Raw genomic sequence first — 13,993 nt, forward strand, 5'->3', positions numbered from 1 at the left:
ACGAGTGCTGACAATGATCAGTTAATTACTTTGGTAATGATATTAGCTCCGGTTTACAAATTTGGGTCTGAAGTTACATATTGCTAGAAATTACGTAATTTTAGCTTTGGTTCTACCTTTTTTGATTAAGTTACAATAACTTTTCCAAACAGAAATTTCGAGATCAATTTACAGTTCATTAATGAAAGGAATAACGATACTAATATTTATGTTCGCTTATTGTTCAATGAATTACATTCTGATTATTATATTTGTGATTAAAGATTGATGGTTCATAGTTATTATTATGTTACACATTTATATATTATATAATTGTTAGTCGTCATATTTAAATATCAGTCTTTGCTCAAAATAGTATCATTACATCATAAATCACTCTTCCACAGTGCATTAAATTTAATAACTGAAATGATCGATACCAGGCTACACATTCCGGGTATCGACTATTTAGTAAAGCTGGGTGGTGGGGTCTGATATGTTATACACTATTTACCATTCTTCTGAATTTAACATGCCCCCCCCCCCCCCTCCAAGACAAAAGACAATCTGCATTTCATACTTTTACTCCTGGTAATGTTTCATTTAGATTTGTACTGACACAGCCGTAGTTTGCTGCTTTTGTGTTTACAACTTGTTGTAACCTTCAACAGACCAGTGGTAGCCACAGACATTAATGCAAAACAAGTTTCTATGTCAGTGTAAACACAACTTAAGGCAGTGTGACTAGTCTGTGTAAGAAAACAAGAGAGACATTCAAAAGATGAAAGATTACTGGAGGAAACTGAGAGGGAACCTACAGTGTCACTTGATCCTCAGATGGCAAAAACAAACAAAGAACAGAGATAAAGCCTCACCTGCGCCCAGCGGTCCCGGTCGCTACAAGTGAGGACCCCCAGGCCGGGCCGCGCCGCCCCCTCGTCCTCGCAGCGCGACACCACCTCCCTCAGCTGCCACTCCCACTCCAGGGGGGTGAGCGGCGTCACGCCGTTGGGGTGCACGCTCTCACAACGGTACAGCCGGCCGCAGCGGCAGATCACCACCACGTGTGAGGGGCACCTACCTTCCCGACCTGCGACACAGTTCATTGAAGGTTTACACGGAGCAATCGTCAGAGATTACCTCGTAAGGCTCCGGACTACAAAATTATTGAGTGCACTAATTTTGGAAAGAAAATGTGACAAAAATGATGAAACATGAACTTCTTCCAGCGTACTGACTGTCGAAATAACTGAATAAGAATACAGCACGTGACATCCTTGACAACTGCCGATATTTCGCCGAGTGTTTCCCTTTCGTTTTAAGGGAACAAATTAAATGACAGATTGCTCTGCAACTTAAGCCCTCACTGTGTGGTGCTACAAAAACCGGGAACCAGAAGGTTGCACGGAAAATGACAACACACCGTAAACAACTGATGTAACCACACAACTGAAGATAACTAATGACAGATGTTATCTATAGTAATGATTTAACAACAACACGTTAGAATAAATTCAATTATGATTAAAAATTAGTCTTGACCATGAAGTATCAGATAATTTATTAGTGATGACTAGTTTCAATCAATGTTGTGTTTGTTGTTGTGGTCTTCAGTCCTGAGACTGGTTTGATGCAGCTCTCCATGCTACCCTATCCTGTGCAAGCTTCTTCATCTCCCAGTACCTACTGCAGCCTACATCCTTCTGAATCTGTTTAGTGTATTCATCTCTTGGTCTCCCTCAACAATTTTTACCCTCCACGCTGCCCACCAATGCTAAATTTCTGATCCCTTGATGCCTCAGGACATGTCCTGCCAACCGGTCTCTTCTTCTTGTCAACTTGTGCCACAAACTTCTCTTCTCCACAATTCTAATCAATACCTCCTCATTAGTTATGTAATCTACCCATCTAATCTTCAGCATTCCTCTGTAGCACCACATTTCGAAAGCTTCTACTCTCTCCTTGTGCACACTATTTATTGTCCGTGTTTCACTTCCATACATGGCTACACTCCATACAAATACTTTCAGAAACGTCTTCCTGACACTTAAATCAATACTCGATGTTAACAAATTTCTCTTCTTAAGAAACACTTTCCCCACCATTGCCAGTCTGCATTTTATATCCTCTCTACTTTGACCATCATCAGTTATTTTGCTCCCCAAATAGCAAAACTCCTTTACTACTATAAATATCTCATTCCCTCAGCATCACCCGACTTAATTCGACTACATTCGATCCTGTCTCTAACTCTGGGAATGTATGGCAGAAATGTCATACCTGACATTTCTTACCCTGATGTGTCACTTTGTTGAGTGTTGGACACTATTGTTCGCAGCACCTCAGAACAGTTTCTAAGTGTTGCATTTCATGTCTGAGGTGCTGAGGCTCACACATTTGTCTCGCTCGTATTAATCGTGTCTCTTTTCTGGCTCAGGTGGTGCACGAGCTGTCAAGTCACCACCCGAGCCAGAAAAGAGGCACAATTAACACAGTTGTAATGCGAACAAGACGAATATGTAAGGCTCGGGACTTCAGATGCGAAATGCAATACTCGGCAAATGTTCTGAGGTGCAATGGCTACACCACAAGTTATGTTAGAAGTATAACAGGGTGAAAGTCTGAGATCGGCAGAGGAGAAAAGGGATCCACTCACACTGTCGAGAATATACCCCGTACCGCGCATACGTGGAAAAGTTTATGTCGGAATGACTGAATGGGCAACCAACACCAGGATCACAGAACATTAGCAACATTGCAAGCTGGGGCAGATGAAAAAATCGACTGTGACAGAGTAAGCACCATGTGAAACCGACCCAATAGTGAAATTCACCGGAACGCAAGTTCTGGTCGTAGAGATGAGTTATCGCATCTGCTCGTTCAGAGAAGCTATAGAAATACACAACATAAAAATAGCTTCGACACGAAAAAGGTAAACGGATCTCGGATTCCCGTGCTGCAGCAAATGACCATTGCAAGTAGCAAGAGGAGAATTGCACTGAATATGACCACTGAGAAGCCCTCAGATGTTGGCGCACCAGGTACTAGAGTTGTGGCGATTCGTGAATGAGTCGTTCATTTTAATGACTCTAAATAAAGAATCATAAGAATCTAATCGTGATACGGACGAAACGTCGTTCAAAGAATCATAAGAACGATTGCGTATTTCCGAGTCTTTTCTGCAAAGTCCGAAGAAATCAGTGTGCAGGGCCGCACATGAATTACAGATGCCAAAAGGCTCTCTCTGTGACATTTTACACAAACATTTATTGTTTCGTGCATACAAAGTGCAAATCGTTCAGGCCTTGTTGCCCAGTGACAGAACACGTCGATATGACTTTGCAGTCGAAATGCTATCACGTATTGACGACAATGACGGTTGTCTCAGACGAATTGCCTTTTCCGACGAAGCGACCTTTTTTTGTCAGTGGAGTAGTGAATCACCATAATGTGCACATTTGGGGTTCTACGAACCCCTGGCGAGGTCACGGAGTGCACCAGAGGCAGTCCAAAGGTGAATGTTGGGTGCGCGCTATTGCACGATCAAATTATCGGGCCATTCTTCTTCGCTGAGGCTACCATCACATCTGCAGTGTATCTGGACATGTTGCAGCTGTATGCTGTTCCTCAGCTGCTTCAGTATCACCCTGATGTCTTGTTTCAGCAAGACGGTGCACCGCCTCATTGGAGTTTGGACGTCCGTGCCTATCTCGATATGACCTTTCCTGGACAAATGATTGGTCGTGATGGGCCAACGGTTTGGCCTCTACACTGTCCTGACATAACCACGTTAGACTTCTTTTTATGGGGGTTATGTCAAGAATGAGGTCTACCAAACACGTGTACCAGATCTTGAAACCCTGCGGCAACGGATAACCACAATCGTTGAATCGCTCCCTCTAGTGATGTTGGCTAAATTGTGGATGGAAATTTAATATCACCTAGATGTGCTACGCACTACCGAGGATGCTCGTGTGGTGCTCAGCTGATGTGTGAAAAAAACTTGGATAGCTTGTAAACAATGAGACACCAGTTTCACATTTGTGTCTTACTTCTAGCCTGAGTTATCAATTTATGTAATCAGGGAAAGACTTTTCAGACTCCCTGTAGGTAAGTTTGTTCTGATGTATTTTATTAAATATGTATCAAACTATTAAAAGGATTTTTGTGGTTTTCTGTTTTATAGCACAAGTTCATAATGACATGGCTTGCTGTTTTTCTGTGGATGTAGTGGTATTGTTGTCGTCGTCATCGTTGTTGTTGTTGTTTGTTTGTTTATTTGTATGAATTCTGTAAATGTTATGCTGCTGCTAAAATAACGACGTGATCTGATATCAAGCATTACTATTACTGTTCTCTACTGTAATAAAATTGTGATGAAGGAGTACTGGAATTTTAACTGAGAGGAATATTAACTTTATCCACAAACAGTTTTTAATGTAGGGGTACAGTCTGTAGTCGGACAATCAGCTTGACTGGCGGAGTGCAGCCCTTCTGTCCATTATGCCATTGGCAGAGTGAGCTGAGACGGGTCCGTACCCTCGGCTGTTACTTACCCTCGGGAAAATACTCCCGCTACTCATTTTGACTGCATACATCCTGGAGGGACTGGAATGAGAATAAATTCCCACCACTGCCCAGTTTAAAACCTGGGAGTTCCAGGACCGGAGGCTAGTACTCTGCCCACTGAGCCACTGCACCAACCCTTTCTGAAAGCACCTCAAGCTATTTGAAGAAAATACAGAGTGTTCAAAAAGTCTCTCTGCAGTGCTGTATGACTGTTAGCCTGCCTGGGCTACTCCCCTTCAAGTGGACTCTCGCAACATTCCACTGTTTCATTTAAATCAGCCAGTGTCAGTAGTACATCTACATCTACATCTACATCTACATCTACATTTATACTCCGCAAGCTACCCAACGGTGTGTGGCGGAGGGCACTTTACGTGCCACTGTCATTACCTCCCTTTCCTGTTCCAGTCGCGCATATTTCGCGGGAAGAACGACTGCTCGAAAGCCTCCACGTGCGTCGAATCTCTCTAATTTTACATTGGTGATCTTCTCGAGACGTATAAGTAGGGGGCAAGCAATATATTCGATACCTCATCCAGAAATGCACCCTCTCAATACCTGGACAGCAAACTACACTGTGATGCAGAGCGTCTCTCTTGCAGAGTCTGCCACTCGAGTTTGCTAAACATCTCCGTAATGCTATCACGCTTACCAAATAACCCTGTGACGAAACGCGCAGCTCTTCTTTGGATCTTCTATATCTCCTCCGTCAACCCGACCTGGTACGGATCCCACACTGATGAGCAATACTCAAGTATAGGCCGAACGAGTGTTTTTTAAGCCACCTACTTTGTTGATGGACTACTTTTTCAAAGGACTCTCCCAATGAATCTCAACCTGGCACCCGCCTCACCAACAATTAATTTTATATGATCATTCCATTTCAAATCGTTCCGCACACATACTCCCAGATATTTTACAGAAGTAACTGCTACCATTGTTTGTTCCGCTAGTATCCCTGGTTTGTGTTGTTACTTGTTGATGTGAACGTGTAAGTTCAGTTCCTTTGTTCATTTGTTTTGTTTTTGTCACTATTAAAATGCTAACGATTGAAGAACGTGTGTTGTTAGTCGAACAAGTGTTCAAAGCTGGCGGTAAATATACAGTTTCAGTTCGTCAAACATTTAATTCAGTTTTCCTGGAGACAACACTCCCACATCGCGATACTGTGTGATATTTGATTAACAAATTTTAAAGCACGGGTTCAGTGAGAGATGCACCGAGAAGTGGTCGTTCTAGCATTTAGTCTGACGATAAACTACTTGATATTTCCAATAAAATGTCCACAAGTCCGAACAAGTCAGTGAAAAACCTCTCACAGGAGATCGATATTAGTATTGGAACGGCCCACACAGCTGTAAGGAAAAAATTAGAACCTCTCCCATACAAAGTGGCAACCGTGCAAGAACTGAAAAATACTGATCATGCCGAGAGACTTATTACTGTCGATGGTTCAAAACTTTCATTCAACAAAATGGAAGGGATATTCTTAATGAAAGGTTTTTCACTGATGAGGTGCAGTTTCATTTATCCGGGTACATGAACTCTCAAAATTCTTGTAAGTGGAGTACTGCATATCCATTGTGGATTCATGAGGAACCACTTCATTCTATGAAAATAGGAGTTTGGATTGCAATTCCTAGACATAAGATTGTGGATCCCATATTTTTCAACGAAACAATACACGCACAACGATACTGCAGTGATATTCTGTATCCATTCGTAGGAGAACTTGTGTTAAGTGACATACTCAACGATTATTTTCAACAAGATGGTGGAACCGCCCATACAGCTCGCGTTTCAATGTCACTGCTTGCTGATGTTTTTGGTGATCGCATAATTTCACAGGGACTTTGGCTCCACGATCGCCTAACCTAACACACCTGACTTTTTCTTCTGGGGTGCAGCAAAAGCAACTGTTTATAAAAACTGTTCAAAATCCACCGATGAATTGAAAATGCAATATCCACTTTCACCGCATCTGTTACAGAAGAAATGTTACAGCTTGTGTTAGGAAACATGGTTAGATTAATTGAATTGTGTATTCAACAACAGGGGGGACACTTTGAACGTTTTATGTGAAAATTTGTAAGTAAAAAATGAATATTCAATAAATTAATAACTTGTATTTCACTGAGTTTCCTTTCAGTATATTCACTGCGGTATATGGCTCGCGCGGCTAACAATCATACGGCACTGTAGAGAGACTTTCTGAACACCCCGTATCATTAAAAATACACTGAAATATCTTCAAGAAAATATAAAATGATTAATGCTATATGATATCAGGAATCAACTTAATGGAGTGCTATCTGTGGATGTTAAAATATTTTATCCTCTATGGATTTCATCAGGATTTTGTTTTCCTCTATTCACTTGGTTCACAAGCTTTTAATATTTTTGTTTTGTAACACAGGTATTCCATATGCTATCGGTTTATGAATCAATTGTCATTCTTTCTTGGTAGTTCACTGTTGCTATTTGAATTTTCATATTGTAATTTTGTCATTTGGACAAAGTGCCTAGAGCTGGGGATGCTAGAACATGGACTGCCAAGAGGAGAAAGTGGACAATTTCCAACATATTATTCTGTTTGAGTTCAACTGAGGAGAGACAGCAGTGGAAGCAGCTAGAAGCATTTGGGACGTGTACAGTGATAATGTCATTAGACAGAGCACAGCAAGAAAATTGTTTTGTTGTTTTAAGGATGGCTGTTTTGAAATTACTGACTCTCCACATTCTGGAAGACCTTCGGGGTTTGATGAAGATCATTTAAATATGTTAATCCACAATTATCGACATCAGTGTACTCGAAAACTGGCATTTGTGATGAACTGCAATCATTCCACCGTTGTGGAAATGAAAGGTTCAAAACTCGGTAGCTGAGTGGTCAGCGGCGACAGACCGTCAATCCAAAGGGCCAGGGTTTGATTCCCAGAAGTGGCGTCAAATCGAAAGACTTGCACCAGGCGAGCGGTCTACCCGATGGGAGGCCCTCGTCAGTATATAAAAACAAAGATGATGTAACTTACCAAACTAAAGTGGTGACATGTTGATAGACACACAAACATACACACAAAATTCAAGCTTTCACAACCAACGGTTGCTTCATCAGGGAAGAGGGAAGGAGAGGGAATGATGAAAGGATGTCGGTTTTAAGGGAGAGGGTAAGGAGTCATTCCAATCCCGGGAGTGGAAAGACTTACCTTAGGGGGAAAAAAGGATAGGTATATACTCGCACACGCACACGCGCGCACACACACACACACACACACACACACACACACACACACACACACACACACACACACAAGCAGCATGTCTGCTTGTGTCTGCATATGTATGAATGGATATGTGTGTGTGTGTGTGTGTGTGTGTGTGTGTGTGTGTGTGTGTGTGTGTGCACGCGCGCGAGTATATACCTATCCTTTCATCTTTCCCTCTCCTTCCCTCTTCCCTGATGAAGCAACTGTCGGTTGCGAAAGCTAGAAATTCTGTGTGTGTGTTTGTGTGTTTTATTTATTGTGCCTATCTACCGGCGCTTTCCCGCTTGGTAAGTCTTGGAATCTTTGTTTTTAATATATTTTTCCCATGTGGAAGTTTTTTTCTATTTTATTTACATCATCATAAAACGGGAAATATTCCACGTGGGAAAAATATATCTAAAAACAAAGATTGTGTGACTTAGCAAACGAAAGCACTGGCAGGTTGATAGATCTATCTATCAACCTGCCGAACGTATTTGTATGGAGTGTAGCCATGTCTGGAAGTAAAACATAGACATAAACAGTTTAGAGAAGAAGAGAATAGAAGCTTTCGAAATGTGGTGCTACAGAAGAATGCTGAAGATTAGGTGGGTAGATCACATAACTAATGAGGAGGTATTGAATAAGATTGGGGAGAAGAGAAATTTGTGGCACAACTTGACTAGAAGAAGGGATCGGTCGGTAGGACATGTTCTGATGCATTAAGGGATCACCAATTTAGTATTGGAGGGCAGCGTGGAGGGTAGAAATCTTAGAGGGAGACCAAGAGATGAATACACCAAGCAGATTCAGAAGGATGTAGGTTGCAGTAGGTACTGGGAGAGTCCTGCCCTCTCCCTGGTCAAACAACAGATTGGCAGAGCCAATGGTGGTGGTGGTGGTGGTGGTGGTGATTTGGTTTGTGGGGCACTCAATAGTATGGTTATCAGCCCCTGTATACATCCTCAATCTTTTCACAGTCCAGTCTGGTCAATTCATGAATTATGATGAAATGAGGAGTACAACACAAACACCCAGTCCCCAGGTAGAGAAAATCCCCAACCCAGCTGTCAATCGAACCCAGGACCCCATGACCTAGTGGCAGCAACACTAGGCACTAGACCACGAGCTGCAGACAGAGTAGCACAGTTAGTGCTATTTACTGATCCAGAGTCAGTTAATTTTACACTAACAGTGACATTTGGTTTTAAGTCATTGTTGTATCTGTGCAATAATCCTTTCCTCCAAACACAGGGCAGGCTGTGCGGGCAGCCGGCCCACCGGGAGGACACGAGTAAATGGCTACCGTCAATACTAAGATATTTTCTCGTATGGCCCAGGCTGTACATCACATCGCCTCCACAATGCACAGGCACCGATGATGACAGGCGTTAACATTCACTGGCACTACAGACTGCAATGACGCATTGTAGGCGAGGTGGCAGCGAGACAGTGTTAGCAAGCTTGCGAGTCCCTGCAACTCGTGTTAGTCTCATCGGTGCAGTGCTGCTACCAGTCGAATTCATTGTTGTCAGATAGAGATGGTTTCCCACGGGATAGGATATATGGCCATTTTCAAGACTGATGAAATTTTACACCAAACCCTGGACATTTTTATATTAATTTTGAGTATAAGATGCACCTGAATTTTGCAGGAAATTTTTCAAAGAAAAAAATAAAGTGTCTTATAGTCTGTAAAATATGGTATACTCTGCAAATCACTGTTAAGAGCACGGCTGGAGCTACTTTGCCACTGGCCAGGTTAGGGCTTCTTCCCATTCCAACAGCATGTGGAGCATGGGAACAATGACTGTTTAAATGCCTATATGTGTGCTGTAATTAATCTACTCTTCCCTTTGTGATCTCTACAGGAGTGATACACATGGGGCTACGGAATGTCAATAGAGTACTCATTAAATATCGGTTCATGCGAGTTTCTTAGCATACTTTGGAGAGATATTCTGCCTTGTGCAAAACACTGTTACTTTGTTTCTCTTAACCCAAACATGTTTCTCCACTTCTTGTGTTATCTTCAGTGGCGACTTCGTTTAATTGTTCAGTCCGAAAATTGTTATGATATGACATCATTTGAATTACACACACACGCACACACGCGCACACACACACACACACACACACACACACACACACACACACACACACACACACACACACTTGCTTAGTGTCGACTGGTTCTGCAACTTTCCGTGCTAATTGAGGCCACAGGAGGATGAAGCGATTCTGGTAGCTGGAGTCCAAGGTTTTTGTTAATCATCCTTTTTCAGTCCTTGGGCTGATATTTCCATAGAAACTCTCATCCGCTATCACACATTTCTTTATATCTGACAGAGAAATGAAATACCAGTTTTCATAGATTTAGCTTAATTTACTTTTTTTAATAATGTTTTCCTAAACATTTTCATCCCCTATTTCACCTCCTTATTGGCTGAATTTCCAAAATTAGGTAATATTTTTTTATTTCTAACTGAGACGTCAAATAGCAATTTTCACGGATGTTCCTGAATAATGATTTATTTTCACAACAACTTCCACGTACTATTTTACTGCCTTAGTGCCTGAATTTCCACAAATGCTGAAACACTTGTATTTTTTTCCTTTCTCACTGAGAAAGCAAACACCAATTTATGTAGTTCTTGCTTAAAACTCTCTTAATAGTGACATATTTTCAAAAAGCCTATCATCTCCCATTTCACCCCCTTAGGAGTGGGATTCTGAACAATCCCTCCTGAAAAACTGCCTACAGTATATGATCAGCACCTTCAAGCTACTATCCTTAGCAGTTTAGACTGAGTGATGATGAGAGTCTGAATCAAACTGGCCTAATTTCACCCCCTTAGAGATTGAGTTAAGAACAGTGAAAAAGGTTTTTTTTTTTTTTTTCATTTTAAACTGAAAAGCTAAATTCTGGTTTAGAAAGATTTAACTTTAAAGATGCTTTCACAATTAAACATTTTGATAAAACATTTCACCCCATATTTCATCCACTTAGGGGCTGACTTTCCAGAAACAGTGAAAGTCGAATTTTTTTATTTACAGAAGAGAAGCCAAACGTAAATTTTCACTGGTCTAGCTTCAAAAAGGCTTCCATAAGAAGTATTTCCAAAGAAGCTTTCATCTTCTATTCCACCCTCAAAGGTGTCAAATTTTCAAAAATGCCAAAAAAAGTATTTCTTTATATGTAACTATATGAATATAATAGAAACATTCCACATGGGAAAAAAATATTTAAAAAAATGCTGTGACTTAGCAAACAGGAAAGCACTGGTAGATAGACACACAAACAAACAAACAAACACACACACACACACACACACACACACACACACACACAAATATCAAGCTTTCACAATCCACGATTACTTCATCAGGAAGGAGGGAAGGAGAGGGAAAGACGAAAGGATGTGGGTTTTAAGGGAGAGGGTAAGGAGTCATTCAAATCCCGGGAGTGGAAAGACTTACCTTAAGGGAAAAAAGGGACCGGTATTCACTAGCGCGCGCGCGCACACACACACACACACACACACACACACACACACACACACACACACACACACACATATCCATCCGCACATATACAGACACAAGCAGACATGTGGCCTTTACATATGTCTGCTTGTGTGTGTGTGTGTGTGTGTGTGTGTGTGTGTGTGTGTGTGTGTGTGTGTGTGTGTGCGCGCGCACGAGAGTTTACCTGTCCTTTTTCCCCCCTGAGGTAAGTCTTTCCGCTCCCGGGATTGGAATAACTCCTTACCCTCTCCCTTAAAACCCACATCCTTTCATCTTTACCTCTCCTTCCCTCTTTCCTGGTGCAACCGTGGGTTGTGAAAGCTTGATATTTGTATGTGTGTGTTTTGTGTTTTTTTATTGTGTCTATCTACCAGTGCTTTCCTGTTTGGTAAGTCACAGCACCTTTTGTCAAGTTATTTATAAGTAACCAAAAATAATTAGTCATTAAAAAAAATTTCACCACTATTTCACCCTCATAGGGGTTAAATTTCAAAAAATGCTGAGACACAGGTTCTTTACTTCTGCTCGAGAAACCAAATATAAATTTTCACTGGTCTAGCTTCAAAATTGCCATAACAGCGATATACTTTAAAAACCTTCCATCCCCTATTTCACTTGCTTAGGGATCGAATATAAAAAAAAAAATCCCTTCTTAAACAATGCCTACAGTATAAGATCAATACCATCTGAAAATCTGGAAGTTTCTATTCTTAGTGGGTTGGGCTGGGAGATGATGAGTCATTGAAGGAGTCAGTCAGTCAGGATATTGCCTTTTTTATACAAAGCAGTCATAATTAAGTACTAAATTTTGCATTGCGTTAATGACACACATTGTCTGATTGGTTCATACAATACTGTACATTTATGCTGTGGCAAAAATTGGCTGTGGAATACTAGTTTGGAAAACAAACATTTATATAATTTTACACATACCTTGCATGATGCTATGAAGCTATTTTTATGCCAGTAGCTTTACAACTAACACACATTTTTACAGCTAATCATCTGCAAAACGAAAAAAAAAAATCTATTTTTGTTTTTTGTCCATTTGAGATAGAAAATCACATTATTAAGCAAGTTACTTACGATTCTTGATTCTGTAGTCTTGTTTCTTGTCATTTTTGATGTCTTAAGATTTTTTTTTTTTTTTTTTTCAGATGTTATTTTGTCACATAACCCAAGGTTTGTTTGCAGATGGCACACTGTAAAAATGTGTGGTAGATGTAAAGCTACAAGCATAAAAACAACTTATCAGCATTATGTAAGTACGTGTTAGTTAGTTTCAAGTTCCACAGATCATTTGCACGATAAACTGTAATGATGTGGAACAAGTCATTTTGCGGTCACATAACGACTTAATGAACAGATATATATACACGCTGAACATTTATAAAGGGTTTTCTTAATATCTGCAGATGTCAGTAATTCCAACCCACCACCTTGTACACAATACAGTAACAGAAATTCTTCTATTGAATAGAAGGAATTGTGATTTCAAATTTTTCTTTGCTATGTCAAACATTTTATATGCCTGGACAACTTATCAAAAATTTTTGTTGCAGCACTGTAAAACTATGTAAATATTTGTGTTTCAAATTACTACTCTAAGCTTAATTTTTGTTGTAGCATAAACATACATTAATTCGTGTATGAATTAGGTAACATGTGTCATTAATTATATTTATGAACCAATGCAACATCCGAAGCTTAATTATAACTCATTTGTATATCTAAACAACTTTAGGCTGACATTCAAGGGTTTCCATACCACAAAAATTTTCAAGCTGGACAGAAGAGAGGGAGGGAGGGAGGGAGGGAGGGAGGGAGGGAGGGAGGGAGGGAGGGAGGGAGGGAGGGAGGGAGGGAGGGAGGGAGGGACGGAGAGAGGGAGAGACGGAGAGAGGGAGAGACGGAGAGAGGGAGAGAGGGAGAGAGGAAGAGAGGGAGAGAGGGAGAGAGGGAGGGAGGGAGGGAGGGAGGGAGGGAGAGAGAGGGGGGAGGGGGGGGGGAAGCAACTACCACTGCAGACTGCAAAAAATGTGCTGAGAAATCTTTGGGGAAAGAAAGACAAAGATACCAGTGTCTTGAATAAAGCATAATCTCTCTTAAATTTTTCTTAGAAAAAGGAGCATCATCACCCAGCTTTTGTAAGACAATTTGCGTCCATGTTCAAGTGTGTGCCAGTTTAGGTTTTTCTACGTTTCTGTGATGCTCTCCCAGGAGTCAAACAAACTTGTCGCCATTTGTACCAAAATTTGTTGCATAAACTCAATATGCCCCGTTAGAATATTGCTGATGTGTAAGTTAGAACTGAGATGTGACACAAAAGTCATTTTAAGATGGGACACACAAGTGATTTGTAAGCAGTCTCCTTTGTAGATTGACTGCACTTCGCCAGTATCCTGCCAGTTAACTGATGTCTGCTTAGACCGGTAATGAGGGTATGAGCATATGGAATAGGTTCCCAGAAATGTGAGTGTCTTAAAGACTTCTTAAATACTAGAACCCAGTATGTTATCCCCAATGGCGAACATTCATCAGAGTTGAGGGATTTGTCAGGAGCACCCCAAGGAATACTTTATATATACAAAAATGATCTGTCAGTCTGGGTGGGCAGCAACCTGTGGTTGTTTGTTGATGATGCTGTGGTGCACAGGGAGGTGTTGAAGATG

General features: G+C 41.0%; 1 protein-coding gene across 4 annotated transcripts in view; it reads right to left on the reverse strand.

Moving 5' to 3' along the window:
• The window catches only part of LOC126295101 (peroxisomal carnitine O-octanoyltransferase), a 166,259-nt gene that overhangs the window by 103,147 nt on the left and 49,119 nt on the right, over positions 1–13,993 (reverse strand). For all 4 annotated transcript variants that reach the window (XM_049987357.1, XM_049987354.1, XM_049987355.1 and 1 more), the window contains exon 6: positions 855–1,069. In XM_049987357.1, coding sequence (XP_049843314.1) covers positions 855–1,069 — 215 coding nt within the window. The remainder of the gene's footprint in view (positions 1–854; positions 1,070–13,993) is intronic.

The sequence above is a fragment of the Schistocerca gregaria genome, chromosome 11 (genome assembly GCF_023897955.1).
Source record: "Schistocerca gregaria isolate iqSchGreg1 chromosome 11, iqSchGreg1.2, whole genome shotgun sequence".
Taxonomy (NCBI): Eukaryota; Metazoa; Arthropoda; class Insecta; order Orthoptera; family Acrididae; genus Schistocerca; species Schistocerca gregaria.